The sequence below is a fragment of the Henckelia pumila genome, unplaced genomic scaffold (genome assembly GCF_033568475.1).
Source record: "Henckelia pumila isolate YLH828 unplaced genomic scaffold, ASM3356847v2 CTG_525:::fragment_1, whole genome shotgun sequence".
NCBI lineage: Eukaryota > Viridiplantae > Streptophyta > Magnoliopsida > Lamiales > Gesneriaceae > Henckelia > Henckelia pumila.
This window is the reverse complement of record NW_027331855.1, coordinates 101,468-128,730: the sequence shown is the minus strand read 5'-3', so window position 1 is coordinate 128,730 and position 27,263 is coordinate 101,468. Positions and strand designations below refer to the sequence as shown.

At 34.4% G+C, this 27,263-nt stretch overlaps 3 protein-coding genes and 1 long non-coding RNA gene across 7 annotated transcripts; 1 reads left to right on the top strand and 3 right to left on the bottom strand.

Moving 5' to 3' along the window:
- Nucleotides 1–1,113: 1,113 nt before the first annotated feature.
- On the bottom strand, nucleotides 1,114–3,948 carry LOC140872978 (uncharacterized). 4 transcript variants are annotated; one of them, XM_073275922.1, is made up of 3 exons: nucleotides 3,811–3,948; nucleotides 3,703–3,726; nucleotides 1,115–2,015 (listed from the first exon to the last, which is right to left on the bottom strand). In XM_073275922.1, exon 3 carries the CDS (start codon nucleotides 2,012–2,014, stop codon nucleotides 1,190–1,192), a length of 825 nt encoding a protein of 274 aa, XP_073132023.1. In that variant the 5' UTR covers nucleotide 2,015; nucleotides 3,703–3,726; nucleotides 3,811–3,948; the 3' UTR covers nucleotides 1,115–1,189. The 4 variants fall into 4 exon arrangements, with proteins under 4 accessions (XP_073132019.1, XP_073132023.1, XP_073132020.1 ...); XM_073275918.1 differs by lacking the exons at nucleotides 3,703–3,726; nucleotides 3,811–3,948 and adding an exon at nucleotides 2,965–3,091 and having other exon boundaries at nucleotides 1,114–2,015; XM_073275919.1 differs by lacking the exons at nucleotides 3,703–3,726; nucleotides 3,811–3,948 and adding an exon at nucleotides 2,690–3,506.
- Nucleotides 3,949–4,870: 922 nt separating this feature from the next.
- On the bottom strand, nucleotides 4,871–5,735 carry LOC140872979 (uncharacterized). Its single transcript, XM_073275923.1, has 2 exons — nucleotides 5,192–5,735; nucleotides 4,871–5,043 (listed from the first exon to the last, which is right to left on the bottom strand). The coding sequence occupies exons 1-2, from the start codon at nucleotides 5,609–5,611 to the stop codon at nucleotides 4,969–4,971; spliced, it is 495 nt and encodes a 164-aa protein (XP_073132024.1). The 5' UTR covers nucleotides 5,612–5,735; the 3' UTR covers nucleotides 4,871–4,968.
- An 8,341-nt stretch (nucleotides 5,736–14,076) lies between these two features.
- Nucleotides 14,077–14,557, bottom strand: LOC140872985 (uncharacterized). The gene is made up of 2 exons (XR_012147953.1): nucleotides 14,402–14,557; nucleotides 14,077–14,296 (listed from the first exon to the last, which is right to left on the bottom strand). It is a non-coding gene; the product is annotated as an uncharacterized lncRNA (long non-coding RNA).
- Nucleotides 14,558–15,545: 988 nt separating this feature from the next.
- On the top strand, nucleotides 15,546–26,720 carry LOC140872977 (uncharacterized). The gene is made up of 24 exons (XM_073275917.1): nucleotides 15,546–16,007; nucleotides 16,122–16,231; nucleotides 16,730–16,802; nucleotides 17,031–17,092; nucleotides 17,765–17,906; nucleotides 18,540–18,746; nucleotides 18,861–18,927; nucleotides 19,051–19,450; nucleotides 19,607–19,754; nucleotides 19,848–20,008; nucleotides 20,725–20,824; nucleotides 22,751–22,825; nucleotides 22,918–23,052; nucleotides 23,262–23,351; nucleotides 23,798–23,974; nucleotides 24,076–24,180; nucleotides 24,256–24,414; nucleotides 24,780–24,824; nucleotides 24,906–25,127; nucleotides 25,480–25,586; nucleotides 25,671–25,727; nucleotides 25,839–25,899; nucleotides 25,971–26,209; nucleotides 26,427–26,720. The coding sequence occupies exons 1-23, from the start codon at nucleotides 15,867–15,869 to the stop codon at nucleotides 26,130–26,132; spliced, it is 3,006 nt and encodes a 1,001-aa protein (XP_073132018.1). The 5' UTR covers nucleotides 15,546–15,866; the 3' UTR covers nucleotides 26,133–26,209; nucleotides 26,427–26,720.
- The last annotated feature ends 543 nt before the right edge of the window (nucleotides 26,721–27,263 follow it).

The window sequence follows — 27,263 nt, the reverse complement described above, 5'->3', positions numbered from 1 at the left end:
GTTTTTACTCCGTTGTTGGATATTGTGTCTGTAGCTACTACTGCTGGTGTTTTCTTGATGTCTAATGAGATAGTTTTGAATTGTGTGATTAGATTTGAGGATAAAATCATGATAACCAATCTAATCAAACTAGCTATGTCTGATTTTGACTGTATTTTGGGTATGGATACACTGATGAATTGTAGAGCTACTGTTGATTGTTTTTTTTTTTATGATGTGGTTGTTTGTGATTCCATAGCAGGTTATCCAGGGGGATTTGACGCATCTGGTGGAGCGTCATCTAGTGGTACCCAATGAGTCGAGCATGGAGTCGAGTTCCCAGATATATGTATACATCAGATTAGCGAGTTTTATATTTTCCGGGGAATGCCCTGTGTATCTGTATTGATAGTGTTTACTTTGTTGGTGTGATTGAGTCTTGCCGGATCTGCATGTGTTTAGTCATGGCCAGTGCGGCTATAGGTTTGTAAATTGATGGTGTGACTCTATTTTCGAGTATATATTGTTTTGTACAGGTTTTTTGGGATGTCTTGTTTACGAATAGGTCATGCCAAAATTTTTGTAGGCCCAAAATGCAAAAATTTAACTCGTTTTTGCTGTTTACATTAATTAATCATGATTGTTTGATCATTAAATATTAAATCAGGACACGGGCCCTTTCATTTTGCCGCCGATCGGCGAACGGCGCGGTTGCCGGAAATCGCGTTCGAACAGTTTGCGAGAAACCTTATGAAATCGGTATCACTATCTAGCTCTCGTCGAGAGGATTCTGAATCTATATTTACTTTTGAAAATCGATAACCGACGGAAAAGTTACAGCGATTTGAAGCGATGAAGAAATCTGAAAAGTAAAAAACAGAGAACGGACGCGACCTCAGAAGAAAGAGAAAGGTGATGATATATATCTTATATTTATAAATCTATATATAGATATATATCCATTAAAATATGTTTCAGTTTAATGTGTGTTTTATTTTATTCATTCGAGGTTACAACTTGACCCGGTTCGAGTTATTTCAATTTTTGTGTACTCTATAAATAAAATATGTATTTTAATATCGTCTATAAACCGATATTTATTAATACATATTTTTAACACACAAATTACTTATCATATTAAAATCGGGTCCTTACACGGGGTGGACTTATCGAGCTAAAGGTAAACCCATTGGTATATGTGAAGGTAAATTCATTGGTGTCTGTGAACTACTTCCAGCTCCTTGAGAAACAGATGCTGGGATTGATCACCCCTGAGTAGACTTGCTTCAATATTCTTTGCCTTTTCTACTGCTTTCATATAAGTCGATGGAGTTCCAGTAGTTACCAACGTGTGGATCATTCGTGTAAGCCCCTTTATAAAATGTGAAAACTTTGACCGATCACTTTTTGCAACATATGGGACATAAGGCAGAAGAGCAGAAAACTGAGAAGCATATTCAAAAACAGATTTATTGCCTAGCACCAACATATTAAATTCATCATCTTCAGCAGAATAATAGGATGGTGGTGCATATTCCTGTACAAATTGAGTACGAAATACTTCCCATGTGATCTTTTCATCAGAATCAAAAAGTGTTTTTGCTGTCGTTTCCCACCAAAGTTGCGCACGTTCTTTAAGCTGAAACGGAACCAACTTCAATCGAATTTCATCTTGATACTCTAGTCCATTAAACATAGTGTTGAGACTTTTCAACCAGTTTGCAGTTTTTTCACTTCCTTCATTGCCAAAGTACTTTTGAGGACGCAACTCTTGAAATTGAGAAATAACTAGGCGTATTCCTCCCATCTTCTCAATCAATTTAGCCATTTCTGGATCAGCCTCAGCCTGGACAACTTTTCCCTTGTCAGGATTTACCCGTGGCTGTTGTTCCACCTCTAATTCCACATCTTTCGGAGGCTGGACAGCTGGTCGACCACGTTTTCTTCTGACAATATCATCAAGATTTCTAATATTTTCTGCTGCAGACTCTTCTACAACTTCCTTTTCTTTTTTACCTCTTCCTCCCGGTGCCATTCTACAAGACACAAGGATTTAAATACAGATAAAAATATCGTAACTAACATATGACTATTAGAGGAACTCAGAGTTCTAAAGATAATTCATAAACTAAGTTCCAAATCCAATAATGACTAGTTCTATCAAATAAGTTCAAATAATAAACACAACAAGTAAGTCACGTAAGAACAAGTGGTCACACACATACGCAAACATTTTGTTAGTGTCTAAACTCGAGTGTCCTATACTCTAATTCGAGCATATCCCAGTTTATCTCTGATACCAAGTGAAAGGGCCCGTGTCCTGATTTAATATTTAATTATCAAACATTCAGTATTAATTAATGTAAACATCGTAAACAAGTTAAAAATTTGCGTTTTGGGCCTACAAAAAATTCGGCATGACCAATTCGTAAATAGGACATCCCAAAAACATATACAACACAACTAACATAATATACTCGAAAATAGAGTCACATCACCAATTTACAAACTTATAGCCGCACTGGCCAGGACTAAACACATACAGAGCCGGCAAGGCTCAACACACAAACAACAATCCAAAATAAAGTAAAAACTATCAATACAGATACACAGGGTATGTACCCGAAAAATATAAAACTCGCTAATATGATATATATATATATATATATATATATATATATATGGGAACTCGAATCCACACTCAACTTACTGTGTACCACTAGATGACGCTCCACCAGATGCGTCAAATTCCCCCGAATAACCCGATATGGAATCACAAACAACCACAGCATAAAAGAAAACAGAGGTCGGACCCCGATGAACTAGGAAAATTACGACAAATATAACTTACATGAATAAAATCAAGTAAAATGCAATGAAATGCAATGCGTGCCAGGTATCAATGTAATAAAGGATACCAAATGGAGTCCAAATAATCATATCACAATAATCGCAGTGGCCACCCGTGCCAGGAACGCAGCAGACCTCGAATCATCACTGCTCAACCACGCACATAGCATCGAGGGCGACGGGAGCTACCCAGCCTGCCTCATGTTGTCATCAGGAGCCCGAGGGCGACGGGAGCGATTTGGCCTGCCTCGTGCCCACATCTGAAGTGTGCTAAATCCTATATCACTAGCTCCAGAGATGACTCAATACATCTCAAGATATCAATATAAATAGCATTCAACGGAGTCAAGGCTCAACGTGCTATGAAAAATTGTCAACGTGCTTATTTGACGAATATCCCTTAATATTTTCCAATAAAAATGTATTTGAAATTTATTTTATTTTAGAAAAAAAAAATAGGGATTATTCTCTATTCGGCACATTAACAATCAATGTAAACGAGTGAATGCAATCATATAATCCAGATAAGCACATAAAACATGTTATCACTCATTACAAAATATTTAATATCATTACATGTCATTATAGGCATCGTAATATAAACAACTCATATGTACCTCAACCAACACTTAATTTATCACATAAATATCTCAAGTATTTTTTGAATAGTCCAATTTTTGTGAAAAAACATTTGTTTCATATTAATTCCTATTCCTTTGTATAAATCTGAGAATTATCGGAATAAGTCTATAAATCAACTAATATTTTCAAATATTCATATTTCATATTAAATATCTTATCCAAACAATGAATAAACGACTCCTGAATGTCGAAATACCCAAATTAGAACAATCCGAAAATTCCATTCGATACCTCGAATCCACAAAAATGTTGTTCCTACATCCAAAACACAACAATTATCAATTACTTGAATCAAAATCAAACCGAAACTCGCATAACTTGAATTAAAAATCTGCTCACACTTATACAGCTTCTGACTATCAAGCTAAACTAATGATTCGAACTCCCGACGTCCCAAGAACTCAAGTACAAGTAACGGCGGTGGTTCGGTGCGGCGAACGACGGCAACTGATCGGAGATAGGTTTTAGGTGATGTGATAAAACCTTACGAAATTGGTATCACTATCTAGCTCTCGTCAAAGAGGATTTCGAATCTACATTTATCTTTAAAATCCGGCCAAAAACAAAAAAGACATGAGCGTTTAAAGTGAAAGAAAAAATTTTTGAAAAGAAAAGAATGAGGATCGGGAAAGCAGAGAAGATAACGATGATGTTAACGAGAAGAGAGGTTATATATATCATATAGCTATTAGATAAATATTGGTTTAAATGTGCGTTTTATTTTATTAATTTGAAATTGGATTTTGACCTCAGCTTGAGTTATTTTAATTTTTTTGTGTTTTATAAATAAAATATATATTTTAATATCCTTTATAAATCGATATTTATTAATATATATTTTTAACATAAATAATTTATTTGGCTTAATTATTTTTGCAAAAAATATATATTTTTAGCACACAAATAATTTATTTGACTTTATTATTTAAATTTTGCACTTTAAAATAATTAACACTAGATCTTGCCAATTTAATTTACAAATTAATATCGAATCCTTACAATATGAACCATTGACTACACCATTGGCAATCGACAAAATCCAAGTTCACATTCAAAGCCGACTCCTCCCGTGTCCAATAAAATCTCGGTCAAAAGTGTTACGCTGACTATAGTCTTCCTCATGGGTCATGACAGTTCATCTATAGCTATTTTTCGATTCATCATTGATACGACAAATGTAATGGATCGTGCTTGTGAATATGCACCACATAATTGAAAAAAGAATATAATTTGAGCTATGTATTTACCGATGATGATATTATAATACGATTTGAAAATTCAGTTTCATAATAAATTGAAAGCGCTAGCTGTTACCGAATGTACAACATAAGCATTTTGAACCACTGTTGAGAGAAATAGCTTAAAATCGGTGAAAAAAAAAAAAATGTGCGAAAAGGTATATAACCTATTTTAATTTTTTGACTCTCGTATTATTATTCTTTAATTACAGCGAGAAAAACTCAAAAGAACAACAAACAAATACAAAAGGGAAGAAAATTAGAAGAAAGCAGTCAAGACAGCCTCCCCAAGGACATGCCCTTCAATGGCCTCCACCACCTTATCCTTTGTTACCTGCAAATTCAAAACAAATACAACTAATGAAGCAACCAAATCGCAAAATACATATGTTAGCTAGTCTAATTATATTTATTTCGTATTTCTCTGATTTTTTATTTTTTTTTTTAAAAAAAATTAAAATGCGGATTAAATTTCTTCTGACCTTATTACCAAGGTGCAATTCATCATCTAAAGCATATATCTTGAACTCGAACCGATGACCATGGTTAGGCATCTTAGGCCCATTCCAACCGGGCTTCTTCAAATCACTATACCCTTCTGTTATCTGAGCATAATCTCCCGACTCCTCTTTCTTGCCGGAGAATCCCTCCGGCAGCCCCTTCAGCGACGGAGGGATGTTCACCACCACCCAAACGGTCCACGGCACGATCGGCCCGGCGGGGTCCGGCGCATCAACGTCCAGCACGATCAGGGCCAGGCTTTTTGTCCCGTCGGGCACATTGTACCATTGCAGCGGCGGAGATATGTTTTTCTTGGCGCCTTGGCCCTCTTCCGTGTACTGCCTCGGTAGCCTCCCCTCGTCGTTTATGTTGGGCGACACCAGCCTGAATTCATCTGCCATTCTTTCGATTGAAAATATATGGTCTTGTTGATGTAGATGGGATTCAATTTCTTGATTAATTAAACCAAACTTCGGTAACTAGCTATTCTGGTCCGATTCAAGAAAAATATATATAGACGTTCAATTTTATTATAATTAGTTGAGGCGAATGGATATGTATAATCTGAATAAGTGACATCTGTGTTTTACGAGAAGGTTCGTTTTTGAAAAGCCAAGAACACGTGGTGCAGCTTGATGACACTGCTTCATAGATGTCTAATTAACATAACATATTATAGCTCCGACTAAAAATGATTAATTAAAATTGCTTGCACATGCTCTTGCTAATAATAATAATAATAGACTTCACATAACCCAAAATATATATAATATGCTTTTCCTTGTAGATAAATCATTTAAGAATTTTATTAATCAAAGTTTTCGCTGAGTTAAATTAATTACGTTTGAAGTTTATATGATTTTTTTTTGGGACTCTATATGATATATTTTTAGATGGATTGGTTTTCAATTTATTATTGATGAAGGTGGAAGGACTCGACCCAAAGCTAAAAAGAGCAAAACTTTGCGTTGAATTTTAATAGTGGGCTAGACTAAGATGAAGCCCGGTCCAACTCACTACCCTTGTACAAAAGACCATGTTCTAAGTTACTATTACTATCTCTAAATATGAAATGGAATACAGAGAGAAAAGTACTTTTAATCATTGTACATATGTAATTGTTATAATTTTCTATAGGCAACAAATTGTTAAGATTTTTTCAAACTAAAGAAATCCAAGAAAAATCGAAGTATTCGCTAGCTTACGCTTGGTGATCAAGAGAGACAGATACGGAGTCAAAGAAGGTCAGTGAGTTTGATCGCCTCCATCATGGAAACTTCGATCCTACCTCATGGGGTAGGTGAAACTTTTTCACTAGTCCAAATCATGTGGGTCATACATCAATTATATTGATCCCACATAATTTGAACCAATGATGTTCTTCCATCCACCCGATGGGATAGGACCGAATTTTTCCACCCTCATTTCCTTCGAGCCTCTTCTAGTCATTCATCTTTCATTGATAAATATTTGTTCTTTAAAAATATTTTAGCACATTGTCCCCTTTTAATTTATTCAAACTACAACTCTTAAATACGGATTTTTTTAATTTAATAATTATTTTTTTAAAAAAAGACTATTAATCCAAATGATGCAAAGACACAATTGTTCAATAAAAGTTCTTATAAAATTGTTATTTATTTTAATAGTGTTTTGGAAAATAAGAATAATGAAATTTCCACCTCTAATAAAATTTTCCTACTTCGTCACTGGCTCGATCCATAACCATTGGTTCCCTCACCAATATGAATATAAATTTTTATTATATACTTGTATCATTTATTTAATAAAATAAAATATGGTAAATGTCTAACTCATATTAATATTATATATTTAAAAATAAAAATATTTAGCGACTTATCAAATAATTATATAATAAATTATTATGAATTGAAGACAATGTTTAACTTTTTTGCTCGTCTTTTAGTGATATAAATTATGTATTTGTGATTTTTTATTAATTGTATTTACTAACAGAGTCAGATTTTTATTTTTATCCAAATTAAAATTTTCTAACCTCTCAATTTTTTAATGTGTTTAACTTGTATCTTTTTATTTTTAAAATTGTTCACAGTCACATTGTTTGGTATGAAGGATAATACATTGATTGATTAATCATTCTTGCTTTGTCCAATGCTTGGCTCAAGTTCTTCCAAGGATTAGTGTCATTCACCATTGTCTAATCCGAGTATATTGATTAAAAATCCTTATATTATTAATCCCTCATCATCCAATATATGAACCAAACGGTGTCCCGACTGAACAAAATTTAATGTATAAAAAATAAAAAAAAAACTGGACACCCAAGCTACCACCGGGCGGAGCAAAACATGGCTCTTCTCTTCAGTGCGCCCCCTGAACAAATTTTTGGGTCCGGCCCTGCCCCTGCCCTCACCACAACAAAACAGATGAACGAAATCGACCCGGCTGCCATAGCATGAAGAAGGGCTCGATAAATACTTAATCACATGGTTAATTCATATTGTACACTCTCCTATCCGTCATATTTCATATATATATATATATATATATATATATATATATATATATCTTCTGACTTCATTAAATTTAATTAAACGTTAAAATACTTAAAATAATCTCAGAACATTTTTTGTATTACTGTCTATATATCGAATATATGAAATGCAAAGAGTTTATTATCCTCATGAATTAAAAAAAAAATTGTATATTTCTGTAAAAGAACCCCAACTACCATGCATAATCGATCGGAATGTTAAAGAGGCTGAGAGATTTTGCGTACTTAATTGATTTAAAGAATCATGAAACTTTGCAGTGTCACATAACATCCATCCAACCTATATCTTAAAATTTTTAATCATTAAATAAATAAAATAATGATAATAATTTTTACACTTCCAAGAAACAGAAATTTAGGTGACTAAAAAGTAAACCCTACATAGCTAGTGTTTGAAAAGATTAACTGTTTAACTCATCATGCATGCTTTCTTCATTTACTGCTTTTAACAAGGGTTTAGTTAAACTGTCTATTCTAAATAGTTCAAATAATAATAGCTCAAATATATATATATATATATATATCAATTATTATTAAGAAATTTGTTAATTGATAGCTCAAATATTCGAAAATCTACGCGCTTTCCTCGGAAAAAAATATATTTTATAATTTGATCTACATTGAATTATGATTTTTTTAATTGGTAAATATAGTCATATAGATCTTTGTGTATAAGTTTCTATACGGCGTTGAATATCGTAATTTAGGCCAATTTATAAGATCAATTTATTGCAATGATATTAAGAGATGAAATTCACATCTTTATAAAATCTAATAATTAAATATATTTTTTTTTTAAAAAAAACAAATTTTTTACCCGACCTCTCTAGCTCGATCGCCCATATATGATATATGTCTATATATATAAACTGGATCTGCCTAAGTACGTGTACGTATATATTGATTATATATATATAGATATATAGTACATGCATGCATGCATGGATGTACTTACAAAAGGTCATTACATACGGTGTTGCTTGGGATTGAGAAGACAGTTAAAAGACAGGCAGGGGAATTAAATATTCAGTTGAACAAGTAATAATTATTAGGATTCTACCCACCCCTGCCCTGCACGAGAAACCCGGAAACTCATGTGATTTTCACTGCTCCCCCCTCTTTTTATTTCATGACTAAGTTTTTTGTTAGTTGCTATATAAATTCATCTAATCTGTATGATAAAAATATTATTTTTTTAATAAATCGAATCGAGTTAAAATTTTATCTTAAAAATTAATTTGTAACACGATCTTATGAGAGTTTTGTGCAAGTTTTTATGAATAGCTAGTATAAATATCTGTTTTGTTTTTCTTAATATATTTGTGAATACTAATAAATTCCAAAATAATAAAATTTGATCGAGACATGAACTTTGTGTCACGAACATTAGTTAACGAAGATTAATCTTCATTTATTTTACAAAAAAAATAATATAATAAATAATGTACATGGATTGAAGTTTTTTTAAGGAAAAAAAAAAAGAAAAAAAAACTATACGATGAAAGTGGTTGATTAAATCAGCGAAATTTACAACATTTATTCGTTATATTTTTATGTCGTTATGATTTTGATAATGCTATTCACAAAACTAAATCCGACTTTTAATTTCAAATTAATAAATTTTGAGATAAATTTGTGTTATGAAACATTAACGAAGAGTACTATAATGTAAATTTATTTTAGAAAGTACATTCGTAAAATATATAGAGCGTAAATTAATAGCACAATCCATTTACCATACAACATACAAGATACAATGGAAAATCTTTTGTTCTAACAACTGTTGCACTTTGGTTTAGCTCCAATCAGTGGTGAAGATATATACAAATCTAAAATTATGTACAGGGATGAAACTATGCTCTCTCTTTTTTCCCTTTTCCAACAACTATGAGTACGTTTTTTGTTTTAATGAAAATTGCAACATTCCTTCGAGATATATATATATATATATATTTAAATTTTGGACATCTATATTTCAAATCAGATCATAATTAATAATATTGTATCTTTCAGTTATTTGTAATTTTAATAATTTGTTTCCAATTTAGTTGATCTGAAGTGACGGCAAACAATTAATAATATATATATATATATATATATATACTCATATTAAAACTTCCACAAAAATAAACTAAACCTACAAGAACGAGCTAAAATTGAATTTTTACGATCTAAAAGGCCAAAATCATAACGTTACTAACACATGTTACCAATACTGAAATTTATAAATATTTTCAATGTATATATATTTCTCACTACGTACATAACTGAAATTCATGCTTGTTAGTCCATGGTAGATATGATTCGGACGATAGTGCAATATTGCATCTAGGAAATCTTGAGGGCTCCCCAAAATATCACTTTAATTTACTTTCCTTCAAACGTTGTAATTATGGTCGGAAAAAAGCCCCTTAGAAAGAAGTGCTAATTGGTGTAATACTTTACTCTCCTACGAGAAAGCAACCATTGAAAAATTATATATTAAAATTTTTTTACTTTCTTTAATTTCCTGGTGTAAAAAAGATAGTTTACGTATACGAATTTCCGGGGAGGCGCCAGATCGCCTCACTTTCAATATTGGGATTCACTAAATTTAATTGGGATTTGTCCCCCCAGCTACCTCGTTTAAATATAGGACTAGGTGATGTCATGTGCCAAATTAAAAATAATAATAATAATAATTTCATAATTTGTTTGTTGTGGATGTAGGATTTTGTTGATTTTGGAATTGAGTTATATATTTTTTAATATTAATATTTTATGTTAACACAGTCGAATTCACCATTTTTTTGGTCAATCCATGTCAGGGGTTGTAAAATCAAGAAAATTACATGGCCAATTTTAGTCAACTATGAAGTGGATTTTGTGATAATTTGGTGAGTGGATTGCTACTCGTACGTATGTGAGATATCTATTTTTGGTAGATGAGATCCAAGCATATGAGTAACACTCAAATCATGCATTCAGGTAGTGAGACTCTAGCATATGAGTAATACTCAAACCATGCATCCAACGGTTTGTATTTTTACACATAGACGTAATTAATTATATATTGTTGATGTGACAAATCATGAGATATTAGATCAATCATTGAGATATTTTTCATATGCTAAGTTGAAATTTACCTTATTTATGATGGATTTGTTAAAATGGTAATGTAATACACTTGGAAAATCGCCACTTTTTTTAATCAATTAATCAAATGAGAAATTGGTTTATTTTACTTCTTTGGATCGGAGCTAGCTAGTGGTATTTCTTTATAAGATAGCGGTAATTTATTCTTACTTTATCGTGATTGTTATTGGATGAAAATTGGCCTCACCCGATCCTCTTCAACATATTATTAGTTTCTTTTTCTACCAGATTTGTGTGAGCGTGACTACACATACAAGCCCGAAAATCTAGATATAGTTCCTATATATGTTCAAGAAATTACTCTCGTAAGTGATCCACTTTGTCTAGAATAATTAAGAGTTTTTCTCATATACACAACATTGTTCGAATGACACTTATCTAGAAACTCTTTCAAACACTATCTTATACCGTATAGCAGAATCCATGTTCAAGTAAGCATGACTGCATAAATGATCAACTCAATTTCTCATAGAAGTCCAATATAACATTACATAAATATTAATTCACACATTTCATGCACCAAACAACGTGGAACTGGAATTATATTATGCAAAGCTAGACTCTTAAACTTGATTTTAAAAAAATAATTATATAACATGCACCTGTTATTAACGGATAACTAATGATATCATTATATTAACACTCCACTATATGTTATCTACGTACACTTCACTCTATGCATAAAATTTACTTAGAAGTGGAGTGCAAATCTCCTAAAAAAAGAACAAAACAAAGCCGTGACAAAAACCATGTATGTGTGTCTATATATATATATATAAATATAAAATTGAAAATATGAGAATTTTGTTATTAGTAGCTTCATCGCACCTAACGCAGTACCATCAATCTCTCGCGCGATATAGCCTATATATATGGCGCATATAGACTACTTGATCTCCAAACTTCACAACCCTTAGTTCGAAGAGAAATTAGAAGCCAATGGAATACACTACAATATTTCCAAACCCAAGCACTCCCACCGAATCCACTTCCCTTAAAAATGACAAGGAAGAGCATATCAGAAAAAATAACAAGAAGAAGCCCAACGGTGGTGCCACCATGAAGTTGTCCACAGACCCACAAAGCGTGGCGGCAAGACGGCGGCGCCACCGCATCAGCAACAGGTTCAAGATTTTGCAGAGCCTGGTACCCGGCGGCTCGAAAATGGACACGGTTTCCATGCTAGAGGAAGCCATACAGTACGTGAAGTTTCTCAAGGACCAGATTTCATGGCTCCACCAGCAGGCCATGGTTTCAGAATCAGTTCTTCCAATTCATCACCATCAGGAGTTCGACTTGTTTAATGATTACGCAGAGGATCAAGTTCACGTAGTGAACGAGGATTCTTGGTTTCAGTATGAAGAGAATGTTGCTTTTAATGCGTAGTATACGCATGCAGTGGTAGCTTCTGAGTGATTAGTTTCGTAGATACTTTGATGTGTTAATTAAGAGTGTTCGTGCAAATTTTATATGATTATATATTAGCTCAAGTACTATTTTAAATTTAGCCAGTGTTAGTTTCGTGTGGTAATGTTTAAATCTTCTATGGGTGGTTGTGCATTTTGTTATGATAAATTAAGGAACCCTGGGTTGCACAGCCAGTTTGGGTGTACTACATTGGATATGACTTATTTGACTTTTTTCTGGGGAAATTCTATGCCACCCCAAGGACCGTGCCCAGATGATGTGACAACCCGTGATTGATTAAAACTGTGGGCCCCATATTCTGCCATGCCACCCCAGGGCAGTGCCCTTTGGGTAACATAGAACTTACCCTTTTTCTGTAGTTTCTGTGCTTTAACTTTATAGAGCGAGGAGAAGTGGAGAACTACGCGACATAGTATTAGAGACCTTCGTCCTATCTTGTTATTTTATTTGCTTCGATAACAACTTTTTATGCTGCAATTAGCTGCTTAGAATACGGTGGTCGGTGTAGCTACATATTAGTCATTCAGATTTCAGACAGAAACTTTAAAACAAATTATCTCAATAATTTAAAATAACAGTTGAGATGCAATATTTAATCCACCATAAAGTGGAACATGTTGATATGTCAAAACGCCTTACTTCAATATAACGATATTTTCGACCTTTAACTGTGTATATACAACGGGACCAAATAACCGAGGAAGCAGCAACCACGTTCTGCGTTGGGCTCAAGATGGTGAGGTGATCCAATCGACAGCAACGAAGGTATTGTATCGTGTGTATGTTCCCATATGGTGCAACAAGCGTCGACTCGTGAATTCCAATGTGCCGCTTGTTTAGACAGGGTATCAGAGGAAAAATCAAGGGATAAGCCAAGAGTGGCATTTTTAAGCAACGTTTTCTGTAAAAAACATACTTTTTTCTTATAACTTTTCTAAGTCGCTTCAGCTTGTCTGCCATTCAAAATAAGACGACTTAACACATACAAACAGATAAGTGTGTATGCGCGCACGAAGATGCCATAATATTTCAAGGACCACCAGCACTATGCAAGGATTTTGTAAATAAGCTGGTACACAATCACTGGCTAGATAGTGAGAATGCTCTTCCTGATATAGGAATAGATGCAATTACCCAAATCACCTCTGGAAGATCTTAAAATAATGGCACAAAGGAAGTGCCATTATTGACATTGTTGAGAAGGTGAAAGTTGTTGATTTACTTCCTTTGTGGTGTGAAGTAGGAGGAGAGGTCTCACTTTAGAGTCCATTGTAGAATGTTACACAAAAGCTTAACCCTAACCTTAGGGGATCACACCAGGATTCGGGGTGGAAGACAGGGCTTCATACATGCTAGCCTAACACCCCCGGGAAGAACAGGAACTGGTAATTTGGTTCTATATATATATATATAGTTCAACACAACAAGGGCTTGCATTGATGTTAATTTGACATGGAACCGAACTTGAAGGGCTGAATTACATTCATGTTCCTACTTCCTATATTGAAGGGCATCGAGACAATGTAGAGTTAAAGGAGGAGCTACACACTATAAAGAACAGGATGCGATTTTTACAATTATTACACTATATTTACATTTAAAGAAATTAATTGGTTATGTCATCAAGCAGTAAATAACTCTCCATGCTGGCCTTCTGAAACATGCTAGTAGACCGGCAAATACATAACTAGAGAAAATCAAAGCATAAAGCAATTTCAAAATCTCATCCTCAGGATAATCGTGGATACCAAAAACATAGAACTCGGATAAAAAACGAAATCGATGAAATCTCATGAGATTGATTAGTTGATTGGTCTACCAAGTCTCGCGCATAAAGCGTAAGGAGCACTATTACAGATTCAAAACCATAAAACTGAAAGCTTGAAAACGAAACCCTAGAAACGCCATCAGAAAGGGGGGTTTACTTAGATCTCTGCCTCATCTTTCGGCGCTTCCTCTTCAACCTCCTCATGCGCTTCTTCTTCCACTGTTAACAATCAATCGCAAAACAAAAAAGAAATATGACATAAACTGTAAATCGATGGAGGAAATTCATTAATTCTTTCAAAAAAAATAGTGCTTGATTAGATACCTTGGCTCTCATATCGAACGAGAAGATGCAATCAAAAGCTCCGAACGCCTCTCTTTGTCACAGACGATGATAAAAAGGTGGGTGGCTGCAGAATATCGTATTAGGGTTTTGCTGCTTAATATATAAGAGGTCTTGAAATTTGGATGGGCCTTTTAATCTTTAGGCCCATCCATATTGGTAATGGGCCCGGCCCCACCCATTTCTTTCCACAATATTTATAAGTTCTAGGTCGTAACCAATACATCGGATTTCTCTTTTCTGGGCATCATCTTTATCATGTTTTTATTTGATTTGATCTCATGTCTTCCTATCCGGCCTGGTTGTTAATGGTTGAAGTGTTAAAATGTGATAGATATATATCCAAGAAACTTCGTTGCAAATGAAATACGATGAGATGAGATTACGATTTACAACGGATCTAGAAACTTTTTGTAAACGAAATAAGATATTCATTTAAAACATATTCGTTCATTTCATATAATATTTCAAAGTATATTGTTGATATTTATTTTTTTCGACACAACGACAAACCTGCAACAATTTTAACACAGGTTATATATATCCAAGCAAATCAATCAGTGTTTTGATTTCATTACAACCAAGCAAATATGAAACAAAAAGAAAATGAGTGTTATAAACAACGACGAAAGAGGATGAGTTTGAAGCATATATTGAAAATCGTAACAGTCAGGATCGGGAGGAGGATGATGATGATAATCAAATGTACAGATAATCAATATTTTCGTTAAATCTCATAAACTAATCCTCCGGCTCAACAAACTGGTATATATTTGTTATTTTTTTTTTTTTTGATTGGATATATTTCCTTAACTTGATAGTTATAAGTTGAATAAAATAAATATAGATATTTCATACTATCCAAAAATAATAGTGACATTATAATCACGTGAAAAAAAAAGAAGAAAACTCGTCTATATTTTAAAAATTACAGAAGTTTAACCGTATTATTTTCGAACATTGTCTTATATTTATTTGTCACACACACCCCGCATATTGCAATTTTGAAAATATTTTGATTATTTGGGGAATAGTTTAAGTTTTTGCCAATTATATTTGGAATTATAATATAATATAAAATAACTTTCCATGAAGGAAAACAAGGAAAAACGATATTAAATTGCAATTTAAATCAAAGTGACACGAGACCCAGTTCCAGCTCAGAAACTCTGCGCCGGAGGCTTTCCCTTTTCTCCGCCTCCGACTACCGCCGCTGCTAACCCTTCGTCGGAATCCTACTATCCACTCCACCCCCGGTTCTTTAAATTCTCCGCTCCGATATTGGAAATCATATCTCTTCCAGTTACCCTTCGGAAAGTATCACAATTCGAATCTTTTGGTCAACACATCGATCAAGAACAACTCCGCATTTTCTCCGTTTATGCAGACAGTGTGCATTTTGCGATACGCTTGATATATTGGTTGATTTTTTCTTTATAGAAAAGAAATGGCTCTCTCAATCTCCGACTTGCCTGCGATGTATACACTGCTCACCAATTCGTTGAGTGGTGACATAAGCATACGCAAGCCTGCCGAAGATGCTCTGGCGCAGTTCGAGAGCAGACCTGGTTTCTGCTCTTGTCTAATGGTACAGGAGTGTTTGTGTTTGTACGCGTTGTTTATGTTTGTGTTAATGCACGTGAGAAGTGATGTGTTGCTAAGATGTCGGACTTTTTTTATGAGGTTTTTTTGTATCGTACAGGAAGTTATAGCAGCTAAAGATTTAGTGCCACAGGCTGATGTGAGATTATTGGCGTCAGTGTATTTCAAGAACAGCATCAATCGGTATTGGAGACATAGGCGTGATTCCACGTATGCCATTCGTATTTTTTGAGTATCTGTGTTTATCTCGGTGCTTGTGTTCTTTGTTTTTCGATATCTACTCGTGTTGTTTTATCTGAATGTGACAAAAAGGAGAAATGGGTTGGAAATGGTCTAAAATTGTCTTTGGTTAAACAGCTTGTACTTTTCGTTAGTCACTTTGGTTTTGGTGACAATATATAATTCCATGATTGATGAATTACATCTTGTTATTGAATGTGTAGTTTGATCATTATTCATTTTGATTTCATCTCGAAGATAACTTAAATAAAATGCTATAGCCCCTGTATTTCTGGTGGATATTGATGAAAGTATGTGTGGGTGTCAACCCTGACCAAGGGAGTATGCAAAGGTTTTGAGAGCAGTTTTGTTTTAACCTTATATTATCCCTCCCTTTAGTCGGGCTGTGTTTATTTCGTTTCTTTATTTTATTGGAGTAGATTGATGTTCAGGTTTTGTGCTGCATCTGATTATAAAATGCCTTCACAGGGGAATGAGCAATGAAGAAAAAATACATCTGAGGCAAAAGCTGCTGTCACACTTAAGAGAAGAGAATTATCAGGTGATACATATATTGATCGCTGGTAATCCACTTTGAATTTTATCTGTTTGCTTACAGTTCCCTAAAACTAGTTGTGTAGTAGTCTGTGCCAAAGCTTAAACTACAGCATATTTATTGCTGTTGATATTGCTGCCGATACTACCCGCACGGAATTGGAAGTTTTTTCTAATTTGTCTTCTCAAGCAGTAGTCATGTTTCATATGTTTTCTTCTTTTGGTTGTGTTACAGATTGCTGTGACATTGTCCGTTTTGATCTCGAAAATTGCTCGCATTGACTACCCAAGAGAATGGTATGACTCTCACCTGCTTTGTCTGCTAGCGCCTAGTAACTAATGCAGAGAATTTAGTTGGAGAAATTTTGTGATACCAGTATCACTGTTTTTTAACTTCTCAGTTCTTGGAGGAAAGAAATAGTCAGATATTTTTTCTTTCCTTAAATAAACAAACAAACTGTATGTGATGCTGTGCTGAATCCTACAGTATGGTCTAGGCGGGATTGGCTTTTTCAATACTTTAATCAGTTGGCACTTGTAGATATCTTTATTTGTCCATGGTCAGCATCTTAGAATTGTGATAGAAACTCACAGACACTATAAAAGAGGAGTCAAAAGGTTTTGTTGTGGATTTGAAATGAAAAGCTTTAATAGTGGGGGGAGCAGATTTCTTATTATATTTATAATTTATTTATCCCATCTTTTCATTCTTGAAAATATGGTATGATATTGATGAAACTGGCCGCAGCCCAGATTAAGGAACTGATATTATTTTTCTCAAATTTGCTGGTTAATTATTCCTTCTTATAATGTAATATCTTGTTTTGTATTTCCAATCTTCAGTCATATCTCAGTGAAGCTTTTATAACATTTGTATAGTGCCTTGTGTAATATTGTTGATTTTTTGCAAAACTGCTCTCTGTTTATTCCTCCTGTGTATTATGCCTACTGATTCAAGTTTGGATACAGGCCAGACTTGTTTTCTGTGTTAGCTCAACAGCTTCAATCAGCGGATTTATTAACTTCTCATAGAATACTTATGATTCTTTTCCGGACATTGAAGGAGTTGTCGACGAAACGACTAACGTCTGATCTGAGGACCTTTGCTGAGGTGCACTAGTTTAATTTTGTTTATTATTTTTGGAAATGCCTGTGTGTGCGCATTTCATGATTTGCATTTTGATAAAGTTGCATTAATTTAAAATTTGGATGCTGGGGCATTAATATCAAATGTGCTAAGATTGTTGCAAAAACAGAGTCCATATGGTGATTAAAGATCATCAAAGAAGCTCCATTTATCATGTAAAAGTATATTCACGTCTGCTTTTGTCATTTGATTTTTTTACTGGAGTCTTGATTTATGGATTTGTTGTGGAGTTATTATGTTGACAATACCCTGGTGAAATTGTGTTCCTTAATGTAGAAGAACCTTTATAATTTATAGTCATATTATTTCCAATCTACTTCTTTTCTTCTTATTTCGTCGGAAATCAGATAAAGACAATTCCTATTTGATATAGCTATTTGTGCTAGTATTTTACGAAAGCTGATGTGAGCTGAATTGATCTTAAAGATTTGAATGTAAATTTTTGCACTTTATTTTCTAATTTCTATAAACGGTCTCACTGTAATACTGTATGCAAAATTGGGTGGACTGATTAAGTGCTATCCTTGTCATGCCGAATAATTTTTTATAAAGGATGGGGCAAGTGTCACTGAATATTTCAACTTTTTCATTTGTCAGATAGCATCCCAGTTCTTTGATTACAGTTGGCACCTTTGGCAGACTGACGTGCAGAATATATTGTCTGGTTTTTCATTGCTTGCTCAAAATGCTTCTGAGTTGAATCAGGATGATATTTACTTAACCTGTGAAAGATGGTTCCTGTGTTCAAAGATTATACGGCAACTTATAATTTCGGGGTTCCCAAGTGATGCAAAGTCTATGCAGGTGAGGTCTTATCAATCCAGCTCTCTTCTTCTTCACTGTCTGTATTGTTTTTTTGTCTCTGATCACTGATGATCAAAACAAGTTTACTTCATTTATGAAATTGTTGCCTTACAGGAGGTGCAACCTGTCAAGAAGGTTGGTCCTGTTGTGTTAAATGCTGTCCAATCATTTCTGCCATACTGTAAGATCTCAGCTCTTGAATTAAGTCTTATCAATTGTTCCTTGCTAGATATTCAAAGCCTCTTCTAAATAAATTCAAGGGCTGTAAATGTTAAAATTGTTCCGATTTATAATTCATATGCAGATTCATCTTTTCAAGAGAAGCATCCCAAATTCTGGGATTTCCTGAAGAAGGCATGTACAAAGTTGATGAAGGTTTTAATTGCAATTCAGCACAGGCATCCTTACTCATTTGGTGACAAAAGTGTCCTTTGGCCTGTTGTTGACTTTTGCTTGAATAAGATCACAAACCCTGAGCCAGATAATGTCTCGTTTCAAGATTTTTTGATTCAGTGTATGTCAATGATGAAATCTATTCTTGAATGTAAAGATTACAAGCCAGTCATGACTGGTCGTGTGATGGATGACAATCGAATGACCTTTCAAGAGATGAAGAAAAATGTATCTAGTACAGTTGCTGGTGTCTTGGCTTCTCTTCTGCCTAGTGAGCGTGTGGTTCTATTGTGTAACATACTGATAAGGAGGTAACAACGAAGACATGTAAATATGCTTTATGTTTTTGTGACCTCTGCATTCTTTAGGCATTTATCATCTCTATCAGATCAAATATGTGCCATGTCATCTTTAATTTGGTTCTTTCTTTGCTTCATTTTTCTCAGTCCTCCGTTATTTCTTAGCAGGTACTTTGTTTTAACCGTCAGTGATATGGAAGAATGGTACCAGAATCCCGAGTCTTTTCACCATGAGCAGGATTCTGTCTTGTGGTCAGAGAGATTAAGACCATGCGCAGAAGCATTATACATTGTTTTGTTTGAGAATCACAGCCAAGTGGGTCTTTGTGACACTTTTAAGTTTATTTTCTTTTGTGTTGACATGTCTGGAAGTGTTGTGCATGCTCATGGTCATTTTTCACCGTTTCAGCTCCTGGGTCCTGTCGTGGTTTCCATTCTTCAAGAAGCAATGAATGAATGCCCTTCTTCTGGTAATGAAATAACTCCATCCTTGCTTCTGAAGGATGCTGCTTATGGTGCTGCTGCATATGTCTACTATGAGCTTTCGAATTATTTGAGCTTCAAAGACTGGTAAGTCGTTAAATTATTGGTGTCAAGTAGATTCCAGTTACACAAATTGGTCAATGTTGTCTTCTGGTCACTCTTTTTACAATGGAGAACTCTGATTTTTTTCCAATGGCATCTTGGATCTGTGAATACAGATGAGTGCTAATTACTTGATGCATATTTTTGTACAAATATAATGCTCCTTCAACGTATGCTTTTGAAGTTGGGGTTACTTGGGACAAGCAGTTAATAGACATGATTTTTTTTTCCTGGAAATTTTATTGTAAAAGATACATATAAGTCAGTAGCTTCCGCCCACTGCTTCCACACAAGACAGGAGTAGATGTGAGTGTTTGGTCCAGTTGCCGGCTGGAATTTATATAGATGACCGTCACATGATGCTAGCTAAATTTAAACCTAGCAAGTTTCAGTCCTAATTTTCCTTTGTTGATTTATGGACAATTACTTCATTGATATACCCTAGCTTGACTGATTCAGATTCCTACCGACTTCTAATGTTTATTTCGACCATTGTATCTCTGTTCTTAACTGCTTTTTTGAATCCATGTTTGTATTCTTTTATTAAGCTGTACAATTACCAAAGATCTTTTTACGGCAGTTTCTATTGTCTGTGTCTACATTATTTACTCAATCAATGCTTATTACATTCTACTCCATATCCTACTTATTTATTTATTTGTTTCATGACTTAATGAGAATTCCATCACCCTCTTATGCAGGTTCAATAGTGCATTATCTGCTGAACTCACAAATGACCATCCGAATATGCGAATTATACATAGAAAAGTTGCATTAATTTTGGGGCAATGGGTTTCAGAGGTAATAAAACTTCTTGATATATTTGCATTTATCATCACTTTTTCTTATTTCTTGCACTTATACTTTTGTTGGTTGCCTCTGCTTTTGAATGGATAATTTTCTTATTTTAGTTTATTTAAACGAGGTTGGTACAAAAGTTAAAATGCTCGTTGATCAGTTATCTGTTTAGATGAACTATCAGATATTGAGAGTATTCATGTATGGAAAAAGTTGAATTTAAGCACTGTTGGTCAGAAAATCTGTGCATTCATGTGTCTGAGATAGCAGTTGGTTCTTAATTATGGTGACCTCGAAATCTCAGTCTCTAGTTTAGTCATAGTATGTTTTGTATTCTGGCTTGCCAATTCCCAAAGGATTAGGTTTCTTTTTTTCCTTTTTTTTAAAGAACTAGGATCAGGTATTCTTGAATTATATCAAATTAAATTAGTTGTGTTTTGACTCTGAAGCTCTGGAGCTGGTGCAGACCCAAAGAAGGGTCTAGACTAGTCTAGCCTTTCTATGTGGTCCAGCCCGATGGTTCAATACCAATTATGAAATTCTTATGGTTCAGAAGTCACGTTTAGGTTTTCTTTACCCCAATCGTTGCATCGTTTGACTGATCGCCTCTCATTGTTTCGTGCCTTGGTTATTTTCCTTCGCTCCGTCTAGTTTTTATTTTGCTGGATAGTTAAAAAGAGGGAGAAAATGTTCTGAAAATCATAAGGCTTGAGAATTGAAATATATGATAACTCAATTACCGAAGAGGCAGTCGCAGCTTTACGTAAATCTTGATCTAAATCCTAATTTCTCATGCTTTTTATACAGTGTGTGATTTCTTTCTCCTTTTTGTTTGATTCTGTTAGTGAAAAATAGTTTTTCCACTCATTTGATTCTGCTTGAGTTTTGGTTTGTTTATTTAAGCATGTGATTTGTGAATTAAGAATCGTGATACAGGTTAATTATGGCGATTCTGTTTTTGGGTTTCTTTTATTTTTCTAAGCATTGTGATTTGAGAGTTATATGTTCAAGATTGTTATGTAAGTAAGTTGAATCAAAGAAGTAAAGTCCTTCCAGTTTTGCTTTTAACCTTATCGATAAATCTTGAAGGAAAAAAGTAAAACTATGATGCAATATACGGGTTAAATGATAGAATAATTGTTGATTTGATTATTTTGTACAGGATCTTTGTTAGATATTACTTAGGTGATTTAGATGTACAAAACTAAAGTTAAAAATAGTACTTTGCATAAGATGGGTTAATTATTTCATTGTAGATTGTATTATTACTTGTTTTGACTAGAACAATTCAATAAATGATGAATTCGTAACCAAACAGAATATCCTTGTTTCGCCCTGGAGTCTTGGTAAAAGGAATGAATAACTAGAAATTTGTAGGATTTTTGCGGATTAGAATTAAATTATTAAATGGGTGTCCCTGTTGTGAAAAGTTTGAAATAAATTTCGTTTGTATCTTACTCGATTATGTCATTCACTTTAAGCTGTCAGCTATATCAAATTGATTCCGTGTCCTCGTGTTTCAGATTCCTGGTGACATGTCTAAGTTTGAGATGTTGCTAGATTGGCATTAAATCACTTGATAATATCACACAGACATCTATCGAAAACAATTCTGATCCCATTTTCAAAAGTTTTCGACAATTCAAACTTTTTTGTTGATCGACTGCACGAATCCAATTAAATATATGGTAAGATATGTAAAAATAAAGGACTGCCCAATAAGATTGGCCATCTGAAAGTTTTATCTGAGAGGTAAATAAATTTTTCGAATGAATAATCAGCTTGACTTTCTGATGTTCAATGTTGCATGACATATGACATGGTTTGAGTGAGTTGTATCATCCTCTTAGATGATTTTATTGCAGCTTGTCGTCACCTTTATTGCAGTTGCAACTGAGAATTGGCTCCTGAGTTTTTTTTTCTCTACAGATTAAAGACGATACTAGAAGACCAGTATATTGTGCTTTAATAAAATTACTTCAGGAGAAAGACCTGTGTGTTAGGGTATGATGCATTTTGAAAAATCCTCTGCAGTTTCTTGTTATAAAAAATTGTTTCATTTCGCAGATTTGATTATTTTTTGGCTTTTTTTTCAGCTGGCAGCATCACGATCCTTGTATTTTCATATTGAAGATGCCAATTTCTCAGAGCAGGAATTCTCTGATCTTCTTCCAATGTGCTGGGACTCCTGTTTCAAATTGGTGGATGAAGTCCAAGAGTTTGATTCAAAAGTTAGTTACTCTCTCATTGTTTCAGGTTTTTCAAGAAGTTCAACTTGATATATGATGACAAAGATACCGTGCACTAATTTTCTTCGGCAGTCTCTCAATCTTATTTTAACTAGGGATTTAGGTTTCTTTCAAATTTCTTGTTGGGTCATTCAGCCTTCCACCATACAGGTCAATTTTCTAATTACAATTTTATTCAAATTATGTATCAGGTTCAAGTGTTAAATACGATTTCTTGTCTTATTGCACGGGTGACTGAAGTCTTTCCTCACTCAAACAAGTTGATGCAGTTTTTCCAGAAGGTACCGTGTTTGCACTTGTGTGCATTTTTTCCAAAATGACACGTTCTTCTTTTGTACAGTTGAGTGGACTTGACCGAAAAATCTTGTTATTAACTTACATTGCCTTCAGTTTTGCAGCATCCTTGTTTATTTCTGTAAAGCTTGAGTAAGTTTCATTGAGGCGCTGACCTGCTGTTGTAATGAATTTCTGGTTGGTTTTATTTGAGTTGAATGTTGTCACAGGGAATATATGACTTCATCTTAATCACATTCATTTGGCCTACACTCTCTAGTAGACTGCATTAGCTTGTGCAGATATTGTTTTCCTGTTGTGTTGTAATGAAATATAAAGAGTGGTTTGCTTCTTGAAATATGCACAAACCCATTTGAGCATACAATTTTTCTCCCTTTTTGGTTCATTATTCCCATCATTTCATATTGCTTTGTATTGACTTAGTTTTCCATAGGTCTGGGAAGAATCTTCTGGTGAAAGCCTGCTGCAAATTCAGCTTCTCACGGCTCTGAAAAACTTTGTCGTTGCACTTGGTTATCAGTCGTCTTTATGTTACAACATGCTACTGCCCATTTTACAAAGTGTAATCAATGCAAATAGCCCTGATGAACTTTTGGAAGATAGCATGCAGGTCAGTTTAGAGCAAGCATTTTTTAATGAATTTTAAGAGAATTCCTTAAAAGCAAAAATGTCAAACTTCGCTTCCTTTTGTTCTGTATCATTATCATGCAGTTATGGGAAGCCACTCTTTCTCATGCCACCTCAATGGTTCCTCAGCTGTTGGGGTATTTCCCGTGTCTGGTGGAGATCTTGGACCGAAGTTTTGATCACTTAAAGGTATGCATGGAAATTCCTTTTGCTCTTTCATCTTTTTTAAAGAATAATGTCCTGAAGTCTTAACTCAATTTACAGGTGGCTGCCAGCATCATTGAAGCCTACATACTTCTTGGTGGAATAGAATTCCTCAATATGCATGCACCAACTCTTGCTAAACTTCTTGATTTAGTTGTTGGTAACGTCAATGACAGAGGGTTGCTTTCAATTGTTCCACTTGTGGATATTTTAGTTCAGGTAGTTGATTCCTGACACAATGCTGCGAAATTTGTTTCTCTTGACAAAGCATCATATTACCGGTGAAAGCTGGTCCTTATATGCTAAAATAGCATCTTTTAATTTTCACAAGTGGTTTTCTTTTTTTTTTTTTTTTTTTGAAAGTGTATGGTATATGTAAATCTTCTTGGAGTGTCTAGCAAGGCTTGGGTATCATCAACTATCTTACCCCTTGCCTGTGAATATTATCATAACTGAAACTGGATTCATAAAGTGCTATACTCAGTCAAACAAATATAAACGATTAATTGTCGCTCGCTCAGTGCATTTTCATCGGTCATCAGTTGATACAGTGAATGACTTTCATCTGATTCTTGTATCTGCAGTGTTTTCCTTCTGACGTGCCCCGATTAATCAGTACCACTATATTGGTAAAAAGAGTTCATCTCTTTCTTCGATATTAGTGCTTATTCTTCATATCTGGAATTCAGATTTTGCTGATTTTTGTCTAGAAATTAATTGTCATATGCCTGACTGGAGGAGATGATCATGAACCTTTGAAGACAGCCGTGAAAGCATCTTCAGCAGCCATACTTGCAAGGATTTTGGTCATGAATACTAATTATCTAGCACAATTAACATCAGAACCATCACTGTTAGCACATCTCAAGGAAGCTGGATTTTCGAATGACGAAAACATATTGCTTTGCCTGGCTGATGTATGGCTGGACAAGGTGAGTGTATAGATTCTATCATTTTGATTTTGATGATTTTGAACTCACCTCTGAATTGTCTTTGTTTTCCGTATGTTTATAAATATGATTACCATTATTACATGCTATATTTCAATCATCTTTTCATTTTTCAGAAATGGTACTTATCGCAGTGGCTATATTTTTTCTGTTGCTTGTGCGATACTTTCTGTTGAATGAAGATTCTGTTCTGGTACAAATGGTGTTCTGATAGTCATTGCTTAAGATCATAATAGTTGTCGTCGTGACGTCACTTGGTTGCACTCTGGGTACATGGACCACAGTTATATGCTGTTTACTGGCCATTTATGATTTCTCTTTTGTGGGTTTGCAGGTTGATAATGTTGTGTCCACTCAAAGAAAGACCTTTGCCCTAGCACTTTCTATAATTTTAACTTTGAGAATGCCTCAAGTACTTGAAAAACTTGATCAAATCCTAAGGTATTCATCTTCTTCATTGTTAATGATGAAAAATTCTGCTGAAAAATGTGTTGATATTATGGGGTTTTTTGGTTCTGGATGTAGTGTATGTGCCAGTGTCATACTGGGTGGAAGTGAGGATTTAACTGAAGAAGAATCAAGGTTTGATCTGATGTTTTGGTTTTCTTCTCAGTATACTTTTTGACATCTCTTGAATAAAGCCTTGATATACCTTTTCTAGTTTGGTAATCAAATTCACTTTTGGTACTATAGTAGCGATAATATGCAATCTAGCAAGCTGCAGCTCCCCAGTAAAGAGGTTAGGAAGAGACAGGTATACTGTTTTTCTCAAGATGCAGTGTTGGTTTGATTAATAATTTTTTACTGAATCATGTTTCATGTCAGATCAAATTCTCTGACCCGATAAACCAAATGTCGTTGGAGAACTCTGTGAGGGACAATCTTCAGACTTGTGCTGCTCTTCACGGAGAATCATTTAACACCGCCGTGTCTAAGATTCATCCTGCCGCATTTGCACAACTGAAGCAGGCTTTGAACATGACATAAAGTTTGCTCGAAGCTTTTACAGGAAAATCAGGGCTTGCTTAATTTCGTGAGAGCTTGTGAAAATTGAAAGAATATGGGTAAGCAGCTTGTTTCCCTAAATTCTGCTCCTGTGAAAAGAGAATGTCACATATGTATACATGAGTGCTGTAAGCATTTGATCTTTTAAGAAGATACACTAATCAAAGGATTTTGCTCGAGTACTATCTTAAAGACGTAGTTTGTCAAAGACACATGCATGTGCAGCAATATCTACATACCATTCCTTTTTTATGTAGTTTTTACTCTGTTCGACAGGTGAGGTTGACGCTTCAATTTTGGGACGGATAAAGTACTTCATCGCACACTCTATTGGTTTCTTTTTGTTTGGTTCGCTTCCATTGAGCAGAATTTTTGTAGGTATATTGTCAAAAGGGCACACCTTTGTGCATGGTATATAGTGTGATCCCTGCATGTCAGTTTTTTAGGCATAAGGGTGAGTTTTGAGCTGTTAGGGTCCGTATCAAATACTGCAGAGGAATGAGTGGACAAATTGTATCGCATCGATGTCACCTCGGATCTGGAAAGTACCAATTATTGTTGTTTTTTCCTCCTTTTTCTTTTCGAAGGTTGGTTTTGTTGATTGTAATGCAATTGGTGTAACATTTTACTCTATTGAGACTTGAGAGTTTAAAAAGAAATGTCAAAACAAAAGGAAACGTTCAATCAAAGAAAATGCGTTTATTTTTTGTTGAAATGACATGCACGATAGGATATTGTCCACAAATTCACTCCAGATTTCAATTGGAAATGCTCATATTATTATTATGATTATTTTTATAATGAAATACTTATTTCTTTGCCGGCAAAACATATTTTACAGAAATTTCAACCAACTGAAAAGGGGATGATTGGAATTACATTGCTCAGAATTACAAAGAAAGGTTTACTTCAGACCTTTCGGTAGATCGATATTTTCTTGTTCTTCCCTCCGCCATACTTTTCTGATTTCAGGGCTAAAGATGCTCAGGCATTTGATCTCAAGATCAGCTACCGTCTTTGTGTGTGTATAAAGCACAAGCAAATAATCTACATTAGATGTCACAACCACAAGAGTTACAAGTAGTTCAATCCAAAGCAAACATTTATCCAGAT

Bases quoted from the DNA above. Each gene is read 5' to 3' on its own strand.
- LOC140872979 (XM_073275923.1), bottom strand. From the start codon at position 5,611: ATGGCAGATGAATTCAGGCTGGTGTCGCCCAACATAAACGACGAGGGG. The intron at 5,044-5,191 runs GTCAGAAGAAAT...TTGAATTTGCAG, and splicing joins AATTGCACCTTGGTAATAAG to GTAACAAAGGATAAGGTGGT.
- LOC140872977 (XM_073275917.1), top strand. From the start codon at position 15,867: ATGGCTCTCTCAATCTCCGACTTGCCTGCGATGTATACACTGCTCACC. The intron at 19,451-19,606 runs GTAACAACGAAG...ATTTCTTAGCAG, and splicing joins TGTAACATACTGATAAGGAG to GTACTTTGTTTTAACCGTCA. The intron at 23,053-23,261 runs GTTAGTTACTCT...ATTATGTATCAG, and splicing joins TCCAAGAGTTTGATTCAAAA to GTTCAAGTGTTAAATACGAT.
- LOC140872978 (XM_073275918.1), bottom strand. From the start codon at position 2,999: ATGCTATGTGCGTGGTTGAGCAGTGATGATTCGAG. The intron at 2,016-2,964 runs GTCTGCTGCGTT...TGTGTCTTGTAG, and splicing joins TTGAGCAGTGATGATTCGAG to AATGGCACCGGGAGGAAGAG.